This window comes from Colletotrichum phormii (genome assembly GCF_030913505.1).
Source record: "Colletotrichum phormii strain CBS 102054 chromosome Unknown BDP81scaffold_11, whole genome shotgun sequence".
In the NCBI taxonomy this organism is placed as follows: Eukaryota; Fungi; Ascomycota; class Sordariomycetes; order Glomerellales; family Glomerellaceae; genus Colletotrichum; species Colletotrichum phormii.
In genome coordinates, this window is record NW_026851453.1 from 893357 (window position 1) to 913032 (window position 19676).

The 19676-nt window shown below is 51.2% G+C and overlaps 9 protein-coding genes across 9 annotated transcripts; 4 read left to right on the forward strand and 5 right to left on the reverse strand.

The window, feature by feature from the left end:
- Positions 1-336: 336 nt before the first annotated feature.
- Positions 337-1544, reverse strand: BDP81DRAFT_450115 (RGS domain-containing protein; the record flags this gene model as incomplete). Its single annotated transcript, XM_060592486.1, has 3 exons — positions 337-573; positions 628-1312; positions 1366-1544. The coding sequence occupies 3 exons, from the start codon at positions 1542-1544 to the stop codon at positions 337-339; spliced, it is 1101 nt and encodes a 366-aa protein (XP_060444794.1).
- An 829-nt stretch (positions 1545-2373) lies between these two features.
- BDP81DRAFT_450116 (50S ribosomal protein L31e) lies at positions 2374-3014 on the forward strand (the record flags this gene model as incomplete). Its single annotated transcript, XM_060592487.1, has 3 exons — positions 2374-2466; positions 2584-2658; positions 2811-3014. The coding sequence occupies 3 exons, from the start codon at positions 2374-2376 to the stop codon at positions 3012-3014; spliced, it is 372 nt and encodes a 123-aa protein (XP_060444795.1).
- A 513-nt stretch (positions 3015-3527) lies between these two features.
- On the reverse strand, positions 3528-4192 carry BDP81DRAFT_321216 (ubiquitin-conjugating enzyme; the record flags this gene model as incomplete). Its single annotated transcript, XM_060584593.1, has 3 exons — positions 3528-3630; positions 3684-4016; positions 4086-4192. The coding sequence occupies 3 exons, from the start codon at positions 4190-4192 to the stop codon at positions 3528-3530; spliced, it is 543 nt and encodes a 180-aa protein (XP_060444796.1).
- A 1647-nt stretch (positions 4193-5839) lies between these two features.
- Positions 5840-6963, forward strand: BDP81DRAFT_429206 (uncharacterized protein). The gene is made up of 2 exons (XM_060590495.1): positions 5840-6137; positions 6200-6963. Exons 1-2 carry the CDS (start codon positions 6019-6021, stop codon positions 6555-6557), a joined length of 477 nt encoding a protein of 158 aa, XP_060444797.1. The 5' UTR covers positions 5840-6018; the 3' UTR covers positions 6558-6963.
- Positions 6964-7238: 275 nt separating this feature from the next.
- On the forward strand, positions 7239-9459 carry BDP81DRAFT_375532 (kinase-like domain-containing protein). Its single transcript, XM_060586721.1, has 2 exons — positions 7239-7620; positions 7683-9459. Exons 1-2 carry the CDS (start codon positions 7535-7537, stop codon positions 9217-9219), a joined length of 1623 nt encoding a protein of 540 aa, XP_060444798.1. The 5' UTR covers positions 7239-7534; the 3' UTR covers positions 9220-9459.
- Positions 9460-9668: 209 nt separating this feature from the next.
- Positions 9669-10694, reverse strand: BDP81DRAFT_320456 (uncharacterized protein; the record flags this gene model as incomplete). Its single annotated transcript, XM_060584528.1, has 1 exon — positions 9669-10694. One exon carries the CDS (start codon positions 10692-10694, stop codon positions 9669-9671), a length of 1026 nt encoding a protein of 341 aa, XP_060444799.1.
- Positions 10695-13089: 2395 nt separating this feature from the next.
- BDP81DRAFT_34658 (uncharacterized protein) lies at positions 13090-14563 on the reverse strand. Its single transcript, XM_060586120.1, has 5 exons — positions 14274-14563; positions 14165-14201; positions 14035-14102; positions 13602-13975; positions 13090-13535 (listed from the first exon to the last, which is right to left on the reverse strand). The coding sequence occupies exons 1-5, from the start codon at positions 14451-14453 to the stop codon at positions 13148-13150; spliced, it is 1047 nt and encodes a 348-aa protein (XP_060444800.1). The 5' UTR covers positions 14454-14563; the 3' UTR covers positions 13090-13147.
- A 2797-nt stretch (positions 14564-17360) lies between these two features.
- Positions 17361-18298, forward strand: BDP81DRAFT_429216 (uncharacterized protein). The gene has a single exon (XM_060590496.1). The coding sequence runs from the start codon at positions 17617-17619 to the stop codon at positions 18190-18192; it is 576 nt and encodes a 191-aa protein (XP_060444801.1). The 5' UTR covers positions 17361-17616; the 3' UTR covers positions 18193-18298.
- A 174-nt stretch (positions 18299-18472) lies between these two features.
- BDP81DRAFT_320962 (heterokaryon incompatibility protein) lies at positions 18473-19644 on the reverse strand (the record flags this gene model as incomplete). The annotated part of the gene is made up of 2 exons (XM_060584570.1): positions 18473-18628; positions 18760-19644. The coding sequence occupies 2 exons, from the start codon at positions 19642-19644 to the stop codon at positions 18473-18475; spliced, it is 1041 nt and encodes a 346-aa protein (XP_060444802.1).
- Positions 19645-19676: the final 32 nt, after the last annotated feature.

Here is a 19676-nt window from a genome sequence, read left to right on the forward strand (position 1 = left end):
CGATAATGATACACCAATGCATTGTGTACATTGAAAAGAAATTAAATATGTCCCTCGTTGAACGCCGTGCGAGGCTATGTTCCCTTGGGGGGCCTCGACTTTCCCTACGCCGTTGCCTCTCTGGTATCCTGAATGGAAGACCAAATCAAAACCGAAAATTTGGGTAACTCTGTCGCTCAAAATCCTGGGGGTCGTAACGTTCGTAAAAGCTCTCTCTTGGGAGACAAAGCGTCCGTATTATTGCATCTGTGATGTGGTATGGGGCCGCGCATTGTTGTTCTGTTTGGGGTAGTGCAGGACATCCTTTGTTTGTGGTACCGGACAAAACGAGGCATTTTACAGCCGTTTGCCGGGGACAAGGATGAAAAGCACACAGAGCGCAGCGTCGATCAAAAATGTGACGGCAAGGACCATGATGGACCGCTTAGCAAGGAGCTTACGAACGTAGGGCTCACGAATTCGAGAGAAGTTGAACGGCGTGTACTCGCTGAGGCCTATGAGAGCGAGGACGGGGTCCAGAGAGTACTGGTATGATGCGAGGAAGTAGACACCAACGGTGAACGGAAGAATCAGCTGAAAGATGAGTTAGTGGATGTATCTTAGGGATGAGGTCATGGATAAACTCACCCAGCATCGGGTAGTTCGAGGGGCATTGAGGAAGATGAGAATGAAGGCAGCCCAGAAGCCACCAAACATGGCCAGAAGACCAACAATCATTCTGATCTGAAGAGTCGTCGGGATGAGGTTGCCAAGGGCCTTCATTCTCAAGAAGTTGGGGAAGGCATCGCGTTCCATAGCTTGAAAGACGTAGTCCTTGGCAACGTCAAACACCTCTGGATCGTCTCTACCAAAGTCCTCAATGGAGGTCGTGACGTCTTGAGTAATGGAACCCGGAAGAATGATCTCACGCTCGGCGCCCGGAAGGAGGAACGTGTAGAGGATCTTCTCCGCCGATGCCCGGATGTCTTGTCTCGCGACAGTGTGTGCGGGAGAGTTGGAATCCGTCGTAAGATCGCGCGGGGTGCTGAAAGCCCCACTGGGACGGCTGCGATGCTCTCCAGTGCTGCTTTGAGGGGAGTCTTGGGCCTCTTCTCTCAGGTAGGCCGACATTTGGGCATCTTGGTTCTTCTCCTTCTCAGTCGCATACATCGATGGGCCAGCGGCGGAATGGCTCATGTCACCAAGTCCATCCAAGATCTGGGAAGATCGCTTGGAACCTGACTTATCCAAGTCGGGCGTGCCAACCAGGACGGATCTGCGAAGTTCGCGCACATAGTGGCGGCACAAGGACATGTGCTGTGCAACATCGAGCCTATCCTTCGTTAGTGAACAGACGCGTGGTTTTGGGGTGCTGTTTGCACGAACCAGAAATCGAGGTAATCGACGGATTTTTGCTGATCTCTCATGAAAATGTAGAAAGAGAAAAGGTCGACGGGCGGCAGAGTTCGACGGCTCAAGACCTCAAACAGAGTCGGCAATCGGTTCCGGTGCAGGTCTGGCTGAGGAGATGGCGAGCCGGAGGCTCCAGTTGATCGGTCCTCCATGATGTCGATCGAGTCTGATTGGCGAGAAGAATCGGGAGACGGAATCGTAATTATGTAGTGATTGATGAAGAGAAATCGAACGAGAAGGAAACGGCCGCCGAAAGAGTCGCTGTCGTCGGGTGGTGCGAAGTCGAAGTTTGGTCGTCGGAGAAGCGCGGTACGGATATCGTAAATGAGGTTTGGCAGGTGCACTCCGCAAAGGTTCGGTCGTAGCGCGGGTGTCTACTCGTCGGTTGCTAGGCTTCCCCCAGGTTGGTTTGTGTACTGAACGAGCGTAAGAAGGGAAGGATCGCGCACGGCGCAAACTGACAGCGTCAGTATGATTGACGATGGCGCTGCAGGGCGTGATGGCTTGATTCTTGGGATGCCGTTGGAATACGGCATAACAGCAGATCAAGCAAGCACTCAGACCCAGACACTAATTTCGTTCAGGTTGTCTGGTCAGGGGGGATACGACCCACCTGTACGTTCTTTCCTCCGAAAAAGCGCGCTTTCCCACTGTCAGTGTGGTCCCACCCACACACGAGTCCACTTTACTGCAGCGCCTTAGCTTCTCAGGCACTCAGACGTTTTCTCAAGCAACGTCACGTGCCCCATCCAAAGAAAAGAGGGACAGGTGGGAAGAAAACGCCGCATTACCTCAGCTTCCCCAGCCACATGCACAGGCCCCGCCTCAGCCACGGAAAAGCAGGTAGGGCTTGCAATTTCTCGCTTCACATTTTGTGGGATGACCTGCCGGACTACGCAAAACCATCACAACGACAACTTCTTAGACAATTCGACTCCGCGATCCCGACGACCGAACCGCCCAACGAGAGGTACCGCCAAAATGTCGACCAAGCAGAAGAAGCCCGCTGGAAAGCAGCGTTCCGCCATCGCTGATGTCGTCGCTCGCGAGTACACCGTCCACATGCACAAGCGCGTTAGTATTTTCCCGGGAAAGAAGAAAAAGGACGCCGCCGTCGACATCGAACTCTATGGCCCACGACGGTGATCCGGTAGCATAGCATAGCAAATGCTGACAATCTTCGCTCTGTAGCTCCACGGCGTTTCCTTCAAGAAGCGCGCTCCCCGTGCCATCAAGGAGATCAAGGCTTTCGCTTTCCAGGCCATGGTACGTCTTGCTTGTCCCTCTCGAATGCAACCCCGAAATTTTGCACCAACGCCCCAACAACATCTAAACACCAATGGACTCCAATCTCGAACAACACCACATGGATGGATATCACGGGAAGAATAGTCACTAACCTTGTGTGATTCGCATAGGGTACCTCCGACGTCCGCGTTGACCCCCAGCTGAACAAGAAGGTTTGGGAGCAGGGCATCAAGGGCGTTCCCTACAGACTCCGCATCCGCATCTCTCGCAGACGAAACGACGAGGAGGGTGCCAAGGAAAAGCTGTACAGCTACGTCCAGGCCGTCAACGTCAAGAACCCCAAGGGTCTCCAGACTGTTGTCGTTGAGGAGTAAAAAGTTCTCTTTGGGATGGTTTCAGGGCGGCATAAAGGCATCGGAGTTGCATTCGGCATTCTAGTCTCACATACAAAATCGACGGAAATGTGAACAACGCTTGATTCCCCACACGACTTCGACGACTTTTTACTAGTATTGGACCCCGCGATGTGGTGGAATGTTATTTTTTTGTCTGCGCCAAAGTGCGCGCGAAGGAAGCGTTGCGTATGTGTCAGGCAGGCAATGGTGAACGATGACGAAGGCTTTTGGGACATCAACAATCTCTTGTGGTTCATGTAACACATCGTCCAACAGGGTCTTCTTTTTTTATCGTCTTGGTCGCGGTCTGCCAGAAGCAGATGAACAGGATATACCCAATCCTGAAGGCCAAGTCCCGACCATGCAATGCAGTCCAATTCCTAACAAAAAGAGTTCCAAAACCACCGGCCCGTAATCATACATGATAGACTCCAATTCTCCAGTGCTCGAAACAATGTTCTTTCATCGTGTCATCCACAAACAAGTCAATGCTCACTCGTCCTCAACATCGCGGTGACGGGCGAGGACCTTGCGCTTGAACTCTTCGGGGTCCTTGTCCCACAACTCTGCGGCCTCGCCGTTGAGAGGAGAGGCGCTGGCTCCATATTAGCATCGTCCGACGAACCACTTTTTGCCGGGGCAACTCACTTGTTTGGCTCACCCAGCAGACTCTGCAAGCTGAGAAGTACAGTCTGAATGTTGTAGGCTGGTGTCCACTTGTCCTTGAGGATATCCAAGCAGATGCGGCCAGAGAAGTCGAAGTTAGGGTGGTAAATGGGCGTCGTGAAGAGCACTGTTGGCGCAGCGTAGGGGTAGTTGTTGGGGAACGACAAGCTGAGCTTGAGCGTCAGGCCGGCGTAGGGAGTCTGTTCGGGTCCCTCGATCGTCGCCGTCCAAGACATGAGGTTGCCATCTGCCGAAGGGAATGCTGAGACGCCGGGAGCGGGAGAAGTCATGAGTTGCATCAATTCCGTCTGCAATCTGTGGTCATGAGATTAGCCCATCTGGTCATGTATGAGACGGCAACATCCTCCAACGACATCGTCGTACCTCTTGGTGACGCTCTGCGCATCAGGTCCCTTCCTGGCGCCAGCAAGCTTGGCTGCTGGAACGCTTCCGGGAGCGGAGTTCTGGGTGTCCTCCATGCTGTAGTCCATTGTCGCAAAGGTCGTGAGATGAAAGAAGCAATCGCAAAGAGCACTGGTCGAGGCGAAGGGGGCGTCTTGAGGCTGGGAGGCTGGGATGAGAACTGGGATGAAGCAGGTAGGTGTTTGCTGAGGCAAGATGATATTCGGCCAGCCAGTACTTATGTGCAGGGAAATGCAATGTGCGGGAAGATGATCAAGGGGCGAGGTTGGAAGCTTGCAGCGTCAAGAACAACAGAAGGCAATTATTCCGTAGGGCGAGAAGGGCTCCTAGGATGATGGGGAATCGGAGACGCTGGTACCTGGGCGACGCGCTGACTTTGGCATCCGCTTTTGGGCTAGCGTCGTCGCTGCCGTTACGCACGTCAACGGCGAGTACGTACCCAGTGACACAAAGTGTCGACGACCTCACCTCAACACTTCAACTCGAGCCTCCATCGCACCTACCTCGCCCCGAGTTCAGACGTTTGATATGGCCATGATCTCCCCTCAACAGACTTGAAATTTGAGCTCATCTTCCAAAGATGGATTGGACATACGTCTGCAAACAAGTATGATTACTTAGCGATCTACAGTTTGGGAATCGATAAATCACCGGCTACGTTGCGCTGTTGTTGTTGTTGTTCTATTTAACGCCATGGCGGCAAGGGCGCAGCCGCCCTTGCGGCAGACCTCCCGGAGGGTATGTGGCGTGAAGGGTCGCAGGCTCTAGCTATATACTATATAGTACACGCCGTATCCTGACGTCCTCCAAGTCTTGCTCGTGAGCTACTATGTGTTCTATCCATCCCTAGTTCCCACTGGTGCCCTAGTTCCGTTATAACCATCTGGTTTCTTAATAGAGGTAGTTTGTCGTTTGGAGGATAGGTTATGACCTCTACGTTGCGCTGATGGCTTTGGTGAATGCCACGGAGTCGCTCTTCCACTATCTTGCTTCTATCTCATCCGACAGACTTGAGCGCTTCTTATATCACTTCAGAATGGTTCTCAATCCACCTGGGAGAGAAAACACCTCGCATCTAAAAGCAAGTTTAGAGGAATTTGTTCTGTCTAGTCTCCACCTGGCACCATAAGCAACGTTCAAATTCTGAAGTTCTTGTCCTTGACAAACACTTGACATAAGCCAGGTTCATTGTTATTGACTTGGTGCTGCAATCTAGTAGTGGCCATGCCCTTGGCGTCTGATTTTGGCCCTTGTGAGAATGAATCCCCAGTCCAAAATCATACACTTGAATTAGTAATTAGTAGACGACCTAAGTATGATCGATACGGAGAGGCAAGCATATGTAGAAGAATTCGGGAATATTGACTCACTTTCGACTTCAATGCCAATGATCCCTTTTGCTTTCGTGAATGTACAATGTGCTTACCTATCAGGCTGAAGCAGGAGTAGCACAAGTAGTATTACGGAGTGAATTTAATCTAGGGAACTTCTTGCCTCTTGCAGCATATTCTGCTCCTAATAAAGTGCTGTCAGCGAGAAGTATTGTCTGAGGCAGTTAAGGAAGGTACGCGCTTTCCCTCTTTCCCTTTTTTATGGTCACTATACCTCATCTTTTTGTTCCCACTCCTACATCCTGTCCATTTCACTTTTTTTTTGTTCGCAGTCTGAACAGATTCCTTCAGCCTGAAGCAAAATTCAGCGCGAAGCTCTTTCGGAGGATTTTACCAATTCACATCAGCATTGGACATTGTTGTCACGACTCACATCGAGGAAATTCCTTCGCCTACAGGCATCTCAAATTTCACATTCTCCTCATCCTTTCTTTGATAAACACGGACTCCGAAATCATCCTAATATCTTCTGTGCGGTTCTTTCTTCCCGTCAGCTGTGCGCAATGGACGACGATCTCATAGATTTCCTTGAAGCACCTGAGATGGATCAGCCCACAGGTTGTTGCCCCTGGCAGGGCTGTGTGCACAGCCCTGTCAAACTCATCCCAGAGGTCGCAGTCAGGTAAGTTATAACTTCTCAGTACCCAACTGGCCAAATATCACTGATAAACTAACTTCATCAAGATTTCCAAGTGCCGACAGCTCCTCGGCCAAAGAAGAGACCGAACAGAAGACCCCGTTGTTGTCTGATGTGCAAGCGAACAATACCACCAGCTCTGCTGGAATTCAGATCGCTCCAGCTGTTGTTCCAAAGAAAGTCGAGAAGCCAGAAGTCGCCACAGTGAAGAGCAATGCAACGGTGTGCGCGTCCCACGCGTCCCTCAAGCATTGGCTGTGGGAATTTGTCAAAGAAGGAGATCTTCGTTGCCACTCCTGTAAGAAGACACAAAAGGATTTCATCTTCAAATGTCCCAGATGCATGTTCAAAATGTGTTTTGGCTGTCGGGCCAAGCGCGGTTGGACCTCTCGAGGGGCTAAGTAAGTATACTGATGTCTTTCCATCGTTGCTATTCTAACATCCTGCAGGGAGATGCGCCGTCAACTTAAGAACGCCCAGAATTAACTTCACGATGCGGCTCATTGAGTAACCGAGGCTGGGGCGTGAGCGTTGAGGCTGGAGCATGACAGCATGGATTGTGAGATGGAGAAGAGAGTTGAAGAGGCCAGAGACAATGGGCTGGCTAGTTCGTGCGAGTTGGCCAGCCGCATCAGATTCCTGAAATTGAGGTTGAGGTTATTTTTCAGTTGTTTCGCTGCTTGCATTTGGATTCTTAACGGAGGTGGTAAGGGGTGATCACAGAAAGACTTGGAGTTTTCTAGTCTCCTGCCAAGTCTCAAGTTGAACAATACAACAATCAACCCTTAGTGCAATCTCTAAACTAGGATTATTGACGTGTCAATTGTCACCCGAGGTAAATTGACTTCGGCTTGTTGATCTTGCTGGGAAGTTTGGTCTGGCCACAAAAGCGGCGACGCTATAGAGCAGGGATCCTGCCACTTTGGAGAGGTGTGCCGGAGGAGTGGCGGCGGACTGTTTACCTGGCCAACACTGCAGCAACCGCGATAAGAAAGCTTATCGGCCAATGAGTTCGCGTTGATGCAGGCGGCAATGAGACACCTTCCATGACTCCAAACAAAACACGCCAAAAGCTCTTTACGCGGTCAAGACGCGCTTCAAAGTGCTAACGCGGGGGACGACTCAAGACACACCACAATCAACATGGTGAGTTCTTGTTGACGCTGGACCCTTGGACCCTTTGTGCGGAAATCGCCCTACGCGAGTTTGATACGTCATCCATCCATCCCATTTTGCCTGGCATCGTTTGCCTGACAGCACTGTGAATTGATATCCCTGTTCGCCATTTCATTCCCCCTGGGCTCGGTCGGTCTTAGCCATGAAGTAGTCTGTCGCAGACTCTCTTCCAAAACCATCTGAACTTCTCGGCTCACTCAGCAAAGATGCAGCAATCGCAGCTGGACCCTCTGCCCAATGAACTGCCCTTCCGGGTCATCTCCAAGACCATTGGGCGAGGGGCTTATGCATCGTAGGAACTCTACCCCTCCATCTCACTTCTGATGAACCCCGCCACTGACTGCGAGCACCCAGAATCAAGAAAGCCGTCCCTCTAGACGCAAACACACCCGTCTTCGCTGTCAAATTCATCCATAAGGGTTACGCCGTCAAGCATGGCCGCGTATCGGCAAAGCAGCTCCTCATGGAGGTATCGCTCCACTCACATGTCGGCCAGCACCCGAACATCATTGAGTGGTTCGCCTCGGGAGAAGACACCAATTGGCGATGGATTGCCATGGAGTTTGCCGATGGAGGTGACCTCTTTGACAAGATTGAGGCAGACGTGGGCGTTCACGAGAACATTGCTCACCTCTACTTTCTGCAGCTCATCAGCGGCGTGAGCTTCATCCACTCAAAGGGCGTCGCGCATCGGGATTTGAAGCCCGAAAATATTTTGCTATCTGAGATTGGAAGTCTGAAGCTCGCCGACTTTGGCATGTCAACCATGTTCGAGTACAAGGGTCAACGCAAGACGAGTTCCACCCTTTGCGGCAGTCCGCCATACATCGCCCCTGAGATCCTTGCATGCAGTAAGGCGGAGAAGAAGGCATCCCCGGACGCGGTCAAGTACTCGCCAGACCTTGTTGACATCTGGTCATGCGGTGTTATCCTCTTCGTACTGTTGGTTGGAAACACACCTTGGGATGAGCCGTCAAAAGGCAGCTGGGAGTACCAGGAGTACGTGCGAACGAATGGCCGCAGCACAGATGCGCTTTGGGGGAGGATACCGTCAGACACCTTATCACTGCTTCGAGGCATGATGAACATTGAACCGATTAAACGCTTCTCTTTTCGACAGATTCGACAACACCCATGGTACACCAGACAAAATCCGCACCTGACATCGGACGGCAAGATTTCCGACCCGATCAACCTGGCCACGCAGATGCTGGAGAGTCTCAAGATCGATTTCAACCAGCTGCCCACTGCCTCCCAGGGCAATCCATCCAGCAGTGATCCCATGGATATCGATAGCGCCGGCAAAGTCTCCTTCACTCAGCCCGAAACGCCCATCAATGACGTCGCATGGGACTGGGAGCGCCCCGCTCTCAAGGTCATGAACCCCATTGCGATCTCCTCCACACAACCCCTGACCCGAAGCGTGAGCGGCGTCGCCAACCGACGCTTGTTTATGGAGTCCCTTGCAGAAGAGCCTTCCATCAGCCAGTTCTCGCAGACCCCCGGCGTCCCGCTGACCCTCACCCAAGCGGCCCGTCGCTTCCGCGATATCGTGCCGTTCGAGTCCCTCACGCGCTTCTTCTCACACGTGCCGCCCCAGCTCATCGTGCAGATGCTCAGCGACGCCCTCCACCAGCTCAACGTCCCGCTGCCGCCCGTCACGCCGAATCTGTACTCGGATCATATCGTCATCATCAAGATCAAGACGCTCGACGCGCGTCGACAGTCGCTGCACGGCGAGATCCACGTCGACAAGCACAGGCTGCCCGAGGAGCAGGAGCTGTTGGACATTCGGTTCGTCAAGATCAAGGGAGACCCGCTGGAATGGCGTCGGTTCTTCAAGAAGATTGTCGTCCTCTGCAAAGATGGCGTGTATGTGCCGGATGCATAGGAAGGATGCCGGCTTGGATAGAGCGATGGATTGAAATGATGTTTACGCTGTATAGATGTATAGATAAGACTTGTTACGAATGAAGAAAGGAAAATAATACCCCAGTAATGGTACTCTGAGCCAACATGATACCCGCTAAGAGGGGTCGATAAGTGACATCAAAGAAGGCCAAGAAACGCCACATCTGACCCCGAGGGTCCATGGTCCAAAGGGGGAACTTATACGGTGACAGAATAGAAGAACAATGCAGCCATGATCTTAAAACGTAGCGAAATATACCGGCAAAACCATCGTGTTCCCTCTATCTAAGCTAAAAAGCACTAATAAAGCAAGTCCATTAATCTAACACCTTCATGCCTTTCCGGTATCAAAAGTCGCACCCACGAAACCTGTTTGCCAACGCACTGAGATTGACTGAATCAGACTGAGCCATGCCCATCTGCGGCTCCCTACAAGTCATCTATATCGTCGTCATCATCCCCATCGTTCTGATATTCCTCATCGTCGTCATAGTCGTCATCGTCCTCATCGACTACGAATTCTGCTTCTGGATCGACCTGCTGTCGCGTGTTAGACGCGGGCTGTCGACAGACCACGTTGTATATACACTCTCTATTGGGGAGTTCTTCTTTGACGATCCGAATGAGCGTGTGGGGACTATCCGCATTGAGAGGAAGAAATCGACCAAGTTTACCTGCTTTGCCATAAGCTTCAATGGCTTCGTGTTCAGTGATGTGGCTCCATAGGTCAAATCCAGTGCCCGGATAGCACCTATTCTGATCCACATACTCTAGGGAAGTATGCCAGGCCCGAACAGTTTCCACAATCAATGTATGCAGCTTCATGAATATTGGACCGTGGCCACTAAGGCCTGCCGTGTCTAGCAAATTCCTTTCGCACTGAGGACGCTGACAAACAAACATTTGGATGTAGGCGTGTACCATCTCATGAATCAGAGACGCAACGTTTTCTGCAAACGAGATGCGCTCGACCTCACTGCCTGGAATCTTGGGGTCACCTATCTTGGGATAGAGACAAATCTCCGCAAACCACCTGTCAGAGTTGTAACGAGGCCTGGATTCTGCGAAACAGTCCGCAACCTCGCCTTTCAAAATACCGAAGCCCGTCATCAAGTGTACGTGTGAGTACTTGGAAGTCTCGTCATTACTGTGGGCTGGCTTGTGGGGGTGTCTCTTCAAGGCCCCAAAGAAGAAGAAATCGTCGAGGCAAAGCAACATTTCGTGCAAAGAGCACTCAAGTTTACACGCCAAGGAGTCGAGTTTCGTATCTGAGCATCGAGTTTGCTCGAATTCTTCGAGTTCTTCAGGTGTCAGATCACCCCAAGCGTTGGATGCGGCCATTGCCTCGAGGAAAATTTGGACAAATTCTAATCGAGCCGCAACTTGTTGCGGTCGAAGCTCGCAGGGATAAAAGTTTTGCCAGGTGAGGTTCAACAGAGGTGTCGCGCCATACATACCGACGGATAGATGGAGGTAAGGTGGTGTTTCCCAAGAGGTCTTGAGCAAGAGAAATTGAGAAAAAGGCTTCGGGAAGGGGGGATGCTGGCATTTTTCCACATCCTGGCATTGAAGAGACATGTCTCGGGTCTCTTCGCTGACTGGGGTTTGGGTTCCCTGATCTACAGGCATCGGCTGTTCCATGGTGCAGAGTTGCGAGCTGCTGTTGTCCGGGTAGATATGCTGATGATTCACGAAGCACAGGGCTAGTGAGTTGCTGTTGAGTTGTTGTTGACTTGCTGATGAGTTGCTGGTAAATTAGTGTTGTGGCCGTCATTCCTCTCTTATTATAGATCAACAGCGTAGTGACCAATGAATTCTCGAATATAACCCACACGGACTCTTCAGCTTTCTAGTGAATGAAGATGTGAAGGAAAACGTTAGGAAGAGCTTCATGGCCTCGATCTCGAGGCCTCGAAGAGGCCTGGGTTAAGTTTAATCGTAACATGGTAGGCTAAAACACATTCACCTCGGCTTTCATGTTCTTGTTCTGAGAAGAAATCCGGAAGTGTCATATATGATATCGCAGTCTATCTTGTTTCTCAAACTCTTCCTCTTTCGAAACGCCGCTTCTTCGAGTTTTCGGCGAATCATCTAGTCGAACATACACATCTTTTGTGACTTGATCTCCTTCGTAAATCAGATTTCTCCTGATGATGAGCAAGTCGGACTACGCAGTGCAGAGCAGGTCGGGAGTAAAGGGACAATTCGAAAACAGACAAGAGCCGGCTAGAGCGAGTCCTTGACTTTCTTTAATCTGACTACTGTAAAATTCCGTCTCAGTTTGCTTTGTCTTTTACGTGAAGTTTGTTCGCATTGTACAATTTGTAAGCAGATCAAACTTATAGGAAGAGAAAGGAGCTATCGACTTGAAAGTAGAGCAAGCCACACAAAGGATAATTCCTAGGAAAAACTTCGCAATGGCCTCTAACATAACCGCTTTTCGAGGCTAATCAAGATCTCGTAAAGCCCCCCATATCGACTGAACAATTCAACAAACAACTGGGGTTCAAATATCAGAGGCCTGGCAACTCCACGTTTTGCAAGGCTGCAAGGTTCAAGTATTGATGTGCCTTGACTTCCGCCGAAACTCAAGTGTCCATGGGGCCTCCTGATCTAGAATCGTTCCAGAAAATAGCAGAGTCCGAGGAGAACACTCATACTCCGTACTAACGTACTCGCGTCAAAATTACATACTGAGCTTGTAGGCGGTTTGCCGCCGTTGTGCCGTCGTCCCCAGGGAGCTCACAAAGCCAGCAATCTTACTTTTCATTTATCCTTACCTCAATTTAGCCGAAAATAAGAAAGTTGATAGATCAAAAACTCCGAAATTTACGGGAGGTTACTTTGAATGAGGATCCTTTTGTGTTCTGGAACCTTGAGACGAGTCAAACTCCCTGCTCTGTCGGCAATTGAGACTATATCTGAGATTCATGACTGCCACCCTAGTTTAATATTGTTATTCTCCTTTTTACGAGGTCGGAATGAGCCATTAGAATTCCGAGCCGGTGGGTAGAAGTGCACCTGGCTTAGATCTTAGCCTCAGTTTCATCTCGGGAGTTGCTTGCCAGTTGTGACCTCAAGGCCGCGTATACCCAAGTACCCAACTCAAGAATTAGAGGCCAGGCAGTGCCAGTTCAATGACACTATACGATTACCCAAATTGGAAGAAATACATGCGAATCCAAGATGTCCTTACTCGCCAGTGGAGCTCCCCTGGGGGACCCGCAAACGGTCGCAAAGCTGCAAAGGCTTGGATTAGGCTTCGACGTAAGCTGGAGCTTTCTTTCGGCACTATTTTGCCGATTAGACCAATGTGGAGATTCTTATTCCACCAAGGGTCGCATTGGTCGTAAACTTCATAATGCTGCTGTTGATGCTGGTGTGTAAGTAAATTTAAAGATGAGGCTCATCACCACGTCCCACTTGGCGGTGGCAACAAGGTCGAACTAAACTTTTAAGATCTCCGAAAACTACCTTAGACAGTGCGCGTAGCCTTAGCGCAACTTGCAAGCGTCATGAAGCTAATGTTGTGTAATGTGCGGGAAGTCATCCTTCGTAGCCCCCGTTGACATGAGTACTGTATGCACAAGTACCAACGACAAATGTTGGCAGAGGTACCCCGCTAGCAAGTGAGTTACAGGCCGTCGTGCCAAAACCAAACTCACTGTCAGGTGCCACAGTTTCGAGTTCTCGGAGTATATGTTTTCTTGGTATTATTACTATCAATATCCCTTGTGACTTGATCGTCCGATGGTATCTGTCGTGCCCAAACTCCCAGTGCTATTACCCATGACCCAAATACTCAAATTTCAGCCAGTCTCAGAAGAAAGGCTCCAAATTATTGGGCGCCTTACAGAATACATTGCCTCATTAAAATCGTAATCTCAAAGTCCCATGTTGTTAAAATATTATACCATATGCGCAGGACTGGGCCGAATCACTTCTTCGTCGCTGCGCTCCGTCTTCACCACGTAGTTGCCAAAGCTGCCGGGCTTCTCGCTCGGAGAATTCGTCGGATAGGTCTCGACCGCCTTGGGAATTGGCGAGAGCGGTGCGTTGGACGCCGGGCCGCGACTGTACTGGTGGTCGACGGTTGAGGGAACGGTCCTCGACGTCCCCGCCCTCGTGACGATCAGGCCCATGCGGGCTGCGAGGGCTTTCAAAGGGGGTAGGCAAAGGCACACCATTGCCGCCGAAAGCTCGCCGAGTGACCACATGGCGGGATCCACGTTCCAGTAGGTGAAGTCTGGGTTGATCTTGAGGAATTGGAGGCGCAAAACGGAAATGCCGACGATTCTAGGGAAGAAAACAAGTCAGTCAGTCAAACTCGAGGGTGTCAATATCGTATTGCGAGACACTTACAAGAATCCAAGACTGAAGATACCAAGCAGGTACAGCTTTTGAGTCCTTGGTAGCTTGAGCTGGATCAGCGCCGGCAGCGGTAACAGGAAGATGAGAACATCCGTTACGATACTGCAGGCACCAAAGAGGTAGAAGAGGACTTGCTGAGGAAGACACTTCGCCGGGACGGACCTATCCCAAAAGCCCGCGAGAGGAATGCACCAGAGGAACGACAACATCACGACGCTAAGTCCCCACATCCCTACAAAGACCATGGCGGCGATGTAGTACTTCTTCATGTAATGGGTGACCAGTACGCGGTAGTACTGGAGCAAGAATGCCGTCTTGAACGAAAAGTGGCCCAGGCTGTAGAAGAGAACAGATACCCAGAAGCACTAGAGCGATTTAATTCGTCAGATCATGTTTGAACCAATTCCGGGCAAGGTTTGCTTACTTTCATAAATCCGATCATTTCTTCGGGCGGAACCGTCTGTTGATGTTTTCCGAGGCCATACTGCGTCACTATCAACGGTTAGTCTGGATGTTCAACTCATATGTCATAGATTGGACCGGCAAAAACTCACTCACTGCCTGCGAAATCCCGATGCCTAATACCGATATCTACTACAGTTAGCTTTCCGTCACCACACCGCGAAGGCTTTGCCACGTTTGCAACCTTTGGTTCGAACTTACCAACGAGAAAGCGGCAGCCCAGTCGTCGATACCAATTCTCTTGACAATGTGGAAGCGGGTCCATAGTCGCAGGATCAAAATGCCCGTCGATAGGAATAAGCACATTGTTATTACGCCCAAAACGAGGGGCGACCTATCCTCCTTCAACTCCTCGGGCGACAGCTGTGGTAAAGGATCCATGTTGGGCGTTTGGACGGAACGCGCGATCCGCGCGCAAGAAGAGCTTCGTAATGTTGGTTTTGGGTGTGTGTAAGGCCTCTTTCTTCCTCTTTCTCTCTGTATCGCTCCAAAGACTCGGGTTTAGGGGTCCTCTCTCCCCTTGGGTTGTGTTACGCAGAAGGGTGTGTAAGGCTCGGGGGCGGGAGGGGGTTTGTGGGGGGCTAGCCATCCCTTATAATGATCAAAGACTCTCATCGAGGAAAAGCCGGATCTTGACCCCAGTATGTCTCAAAGCTCGGTGGGCATTCCGATTCGTTTTCCCTTGGCATCTGGACCGAGAAAGAAAACTCCGAAGACAGTGGTGCATTCTTGGGTGGGCTGGAGCGGACTGCGGCTGCGGTCGACGATGGACTGTGGCTGCAAAGGGTAGCGCCTCGGACGCATGCAGTTCTTGAGGCGCACGACAAAAGCAAAGAAATCCCACCCGTGCCACCCCTTCTCGATCGGTGGGAACGAGTGAGAAGGGCAACAGGCAGAACTCGGATCTAGTCGTAAGCAGACTTGTCAAGCTGTCATTGCTTTTTTTTTTCTTCTTCCCATCCCCGCCGCAAATGGTAAAGTGCCTCTCGCTTCCGGGAAGGCCTAGAGGCCTAGAGCTGGGACGGCGGCTAGATCGTCCCCCCTCCATTGCAGAGGCCTTGGGTAAGGATGAACTTGGAAGCTTTGGTGGCGGTAGTCTAGTTCACGGGAAACCGTGACACCGTTTTCAAAGATCAGCTCACCCAGACAAAAGAAATTCTCCTTGGTTCGAGATTATCACGAAAAACAAGCCCACTGGATCGAAGCCTGTGCCCGAGATTGGCATGCGGACTAAGGGCGCGGAATCGTACTTTTAGATCGAAGCGCCGTTCCCGCGATCCTTTAATGCAGGTTAGCACTGAAGGCAAGAAAGCGGCCCAGCGGGAAGCCTTGTGCCGCCGTCAACCCATAGAACATGCCCGCTGACATTGCCTAAAGAGGAAGCATATGTGAATTTTTGATGACTGTGATCTCGCCGAAGGTTGAACTTCGACTTTGAAGAGCCGAATACCACGTGGCGTTGTCATTGTTTTCTTCGCATCGGGCAAAGTCTCGCCTTTCAGCAGAAGTCCGAGGTGGCTAAGTTTCTCGTAACTCAAAAAGAGCTATAAATCCCCTCCCTTGATGTGATTATTCAACACAGGCTCTCTGCTCATGCGAGGGGGTTTCCGAGACATCTTCCAACAGCAGGAGTGCCCCTGGAGCTCAGATGCATCGAGACAACAACTCAGCCCTGAGAAAAGAGTCAACATACGGATATATAGGTCTAGAACGGTCCAATCATTCTACTCTACCCCTTCTTCCTTTTTTTTTCTGCCCATTCCATTTTCTCCATTGCAGGTCGGACCATTGACGTTACCTCGGACGTGAGTCAGGTTTGCATATGCGGCGCATGTTGTCCAAACGAGCAGTTTCCGGAAAGATGCAGGTAGAGCCTCAAGCTTGTACAACCACACTGGGCATGCAGGGTTGCGGCACGGCCGAAATCGCACGTGCGTTGTGATATGTCTGTGTGTGTGACTGAGGTGTGCATTATGTTGCCTCCTAATTTTTTTTTTCACCTTCTCTTACCAGCCAAGAGCTGCAAGAACCTCTCGACTGGGGAAGATCTCCACTAAAGAGTGATCTGACCGGTTCGCTTCGGCGGCTTCGCTCTCAATTGATCTTCGTTTCCCGCCATCCCTCCTTTGTCGCGTAAATGCGAGTAAAAAGTGCCAAATTCGACTTCACACATTCTCCGGGCTGAGGGTTGAATAAGTGGGGTTTGCGGCACAAATGTTTGTACGTGCGCTTATATCCACGAAACAACACGAGAAGTTGCCATTCTGTTGTTTCGGCTTGGCTGTCAGCTTGAATCCGTTGGCAATCATTCCTTCAGATGCCTTTGCGGCTATTCTTCTCCAAATTCCCCCTTCATGTTTATCATAACTCTGTGTAGAACTTGCGACTTGTCAGAATTAGCATGCATCTTCGAGTCGTGCTTGTTGCTAATAATAGCCTGATGGATATTTAGCCACGAAACCGTTCTTTTGACTTCACAACATTGAAGAGCAGGTATCTCATAACTCAACTTCGTTTGTTGTTTAGAAGTTTTGTGCGCAAAAAAATTCACCGCACAATTTTCCTTTGGCGAGTATTATGGAAAGGAAGACACATTGGCTGGAAGCACTTCTCAATATCCCTCTAGGCGAACCAACAAACAGTTTGCGAGCTGGTTACCAAGCAACTTGACTAAGCACAATCGGGGTCCTCAAATTCGCATTATCTAAACACCGACGCAAGGGAGAAGCAAGGGAGACAAGAAAGAGGCAACTAGAAGAGTCAATATGTCCTCAAAAATTGGGGGGGGGGACCAGAGACTCCTCGGACAACTCAGCCCCAATCGCGAGATTCGCAACCAATAAAGCTGCAAGAGCAAAGACAAAATTCCGCAACTTCCGGAATTTATTCCAGTTGGATGGCAAGTGACTTTGGACACAAGTATCTGATCGTCGCGAGGAAAGTAACCAACGAAGCAGGGCCAAGTAGTGGAGGTGAAGAATAATCGGATGTGATTAACACGCAACCTGCCTGAAAAAGGATCCTCACCTTTCCAACAAATAGGTCGGTTGGTTACCTTTTTTTTTTTTTGCTGCTTTATTGGATGCACGTTGGAGCGCAAAAAAAAAATACAGTTTCAGGTTGAGCGAGCCAGGCTGTCGGTTCCCTCGGTTAAGCGGTTGGAACCTATGCACGGTCCGTACGGAGCGCGGAAAGGTAGAATCAGATGAAGGGATGGGGGATCAGGTTGTCTTTGTAAGAGCTGGCCGAGAAAGAATTGGCTGGAATGTAATGAGACCTTCCCCTGTTGTGTGCGTGAGTTGGGAAGTTGGGGTTAGGTTGATTGCATATCCGCACTCCGTATTCCGTGACGGAGTACCATGGGAGGCATACCCAGCACCCCTGCCCGCCTGCAACATGCCTTTGCTTCTTAAGCGGAATTGCCGCAGGTAAACTGCATGATGCGCGCGCGCGCGCTGCAACAACGCCTGCAGCGCAAGTCCTGCGTTCTGCAACGAACAAAATTCCCTCAGTACGTAATCCGCTGGTCAGCAGGCCACGATATATGCGGCCGAGTAATTCTATTTCTCCGTTTTCCAATGAGGCCACATACTCCGTACATACCTTACGGAACCGGAACCCTACTACCCCGTACCGTTTGGCTGCTGTAATCATCGATTGCCTGCGACCCTGCGTTGGCCGCCCCCTCCAGGCTCCCCTCCCCCTTCTTGTATGGAAAAGAAAATATCCCGGCATCACTTATCATCAACAGGTTAGGTTACAGCATCCTGCATCAAACTATTGGAGACCCAGCAGGAAACCTTCGCAAGTCCATTCTCCTCCGTCTTCAAAGACACATTCATTGGCTACCACTGGGCGTGAAGTGGGCGCGGGGATGGGCCTATGTCGGAGCCCGGAAAACGCTCAAGTTGGATCCATCCCGACCCGTTTCGTCCGAAAGTCTTCAATACCACATGGCAATGATCCGCGCTTTCCGGACCTGTGTTTGTGGGAACGCGGCTCTTGGTATTTATATTACGACAGAACCGTACGTTTCTTCGCGCGCGAGACTCTGGAATGGCTGGGGAACAAAGCAGACGAGGAAGAAGAAAAAAAGAAACAAGTTCAAAGATCCTGCTAAAATGAAGCTAGAAGGAACTTTTGGGTATCCTCGTTACAACGCTAAGCCCTCCTTTCCCATGGAATTCCCCCCATTACCCTCAAACCTAAGCCTCCCTCGGAGATGGCTTGGCGACATTCCAGGTTGGTCTACAACTCCTGCTACAAGTGAGGTGAGTGATAAGCACTTGGTCGACCATCCCATACCCGCTTGCTACCTTACCTCTCTCGCCGGGATCCTACTCAAATACGGATCGGAACCCCGAACATCGCCAGTGCCGATGACACGCACGCCACGCCGATTACTTAGTGTCGGTGGATCGTGTGGACGACGTCGCCCTACTGCTTCCCGTCTCCTTGAGGATCTTAGCCTCCTCTAGCGCCTCCCTCCTCGCAAACTCGTCGAGGAGCTTGTGCGCTGTCTCTAGAGGCAGATCGGCTATCATGGCCGAAAGGTACTACAGAAAATTGGTCAGTCGATGGCGGATCTTTTTCATGAGGCTTATTACGGCCGTAAGGGGTAATGAGGCTAGCTAGCAGTGGTGCCGCGGCCGTAGCCCGGAGGCAAAGTTGGGAGAACGTTACATACCGCGGGGAACATATTGGAAGGTTGATACTTGAATTCCTCCATCATTCGGTTGAGGCGGAGCACCTGCTTCCACGTCACGATGGTCTCTCCAATCAAAAAGGTAGGGAACCTCGCCATGGCGAGTTCTTCGAGGATCCATCGGCGCTGGAAGTATGAACGGCTCATGAAATCATTACAGCCCATCCAGTGCGGCAACATGAAAGGGATCTCGCCGTTGGGACCGGGTTCCCACAGAGCCGTAATCTGCTCCGTCCACTTGTGAGTTGGTGCGTAGTCGTCGGGGTGCCTCTCTCGGTCACCGGGGTCGCCCCAGTGGGGCGGCATGGCGTCCTCGATCCGCGCAAGACACGCCATTGCCTCGTCGGTGTACTCCGCCTTGTCGCCCAGCCACCCGACGACGAGCTCAGCGTTGCGGTAGATGTTCTGCATATCGGAGCGCTGCTTGGACTTTTCCAAGTCATCGCGCTGGTTCACGCAGAGGAAATCGCACCACACCCTGAGCGATCTGGGCTCATTGTCGCTCTGGCGCGAGCTGCTAAGGCCGAAGAGCTGCCTGAGCCAGCGAGGAGCGCCATGAGGCCGCCTGGCCGGCGTTCGCTGGAAGCGTTGCGAGATGGTTGGGTAGAAGACGGCGCGGACCTGCTTCAGTGCCTGAGACAAGTGGGCGGTGATGGTGACTTGATGGCCGTTCACGAAGATCTTGTCGGTCTCAGAGGCATCGCCGTATAGTGAGGAGAGGGCGATGTACTCTCGAGACAGCTCATCGGTCAGACGGACGGTGACGAGGCGGCACTCGACGGGGTCGCTGAGGTTGCGCGCCGATTGAACCTCGAGCAGGCGGATCTCACGCCTCGAAGGGTCCAGACGCCGATATTGGATGCTCATCTTAACGACTCCAATGCTCCCATTCGGTTCGG

Coding starts and splice junctions, on each gene's coding strand:
- BDP81DRAFT_429216 (XM_060590496.1), top strand. CDS start 17,617: ATGCGGCCGAGTAATTCTATTTCTCCGTTTTCCAATGAGGCCACATAC.
- BDP81DRAFT_429206 (XM_060590495.1), top strand. CDS start 6,019: ATGGACGACGATCTCATAGATTTCCTTGAAGCACCTGAGATGGATCAG. Junction 6,138..6,199: donor ATCCCAGAGGTCGCAGTCAG/GTAAGTTATAAC, acceptor AACTTCATCAAG/ATTTCCAAGTGCCGACAGCT.
- BDP81DRAFT_34658 (XM_060586120.1), bottom strand. CDS start 14,453: ATGGATCCTTTACCACAGCTGTCGCCCGAGGAGTTGAAGGAGGATAGG. Junction 14,103..14,164: donor CGGGATTTCGCAGGCAGTGA/GTGAGTTTTTGC, acceptor AACCGTTGATAG/TGACGCAGTATGGCCTCGGA. Junction 13,536..13,601: donor ATCTTCAGTCTTGGATTCTT/GTAAGTGTCTCG, acceptor TTTCTTCCCTAG/AATCGTCGGCATTTCCGTTT.
- BDP81DRAFT_375532 (XM_060586721.1), top strand. CDS start 7,535: ATGCAGCAATCGCAGCTGGACCCTCTGCCCAATGAACTGCCCTTCCGG. Junction 7,621..7,682: donor GGGCGAGGGGCTTATGCATC/GTAGGAACTCTA, acceptor GCGAGCACCCAG/AATCAAGAAAGCCGTCCCTC.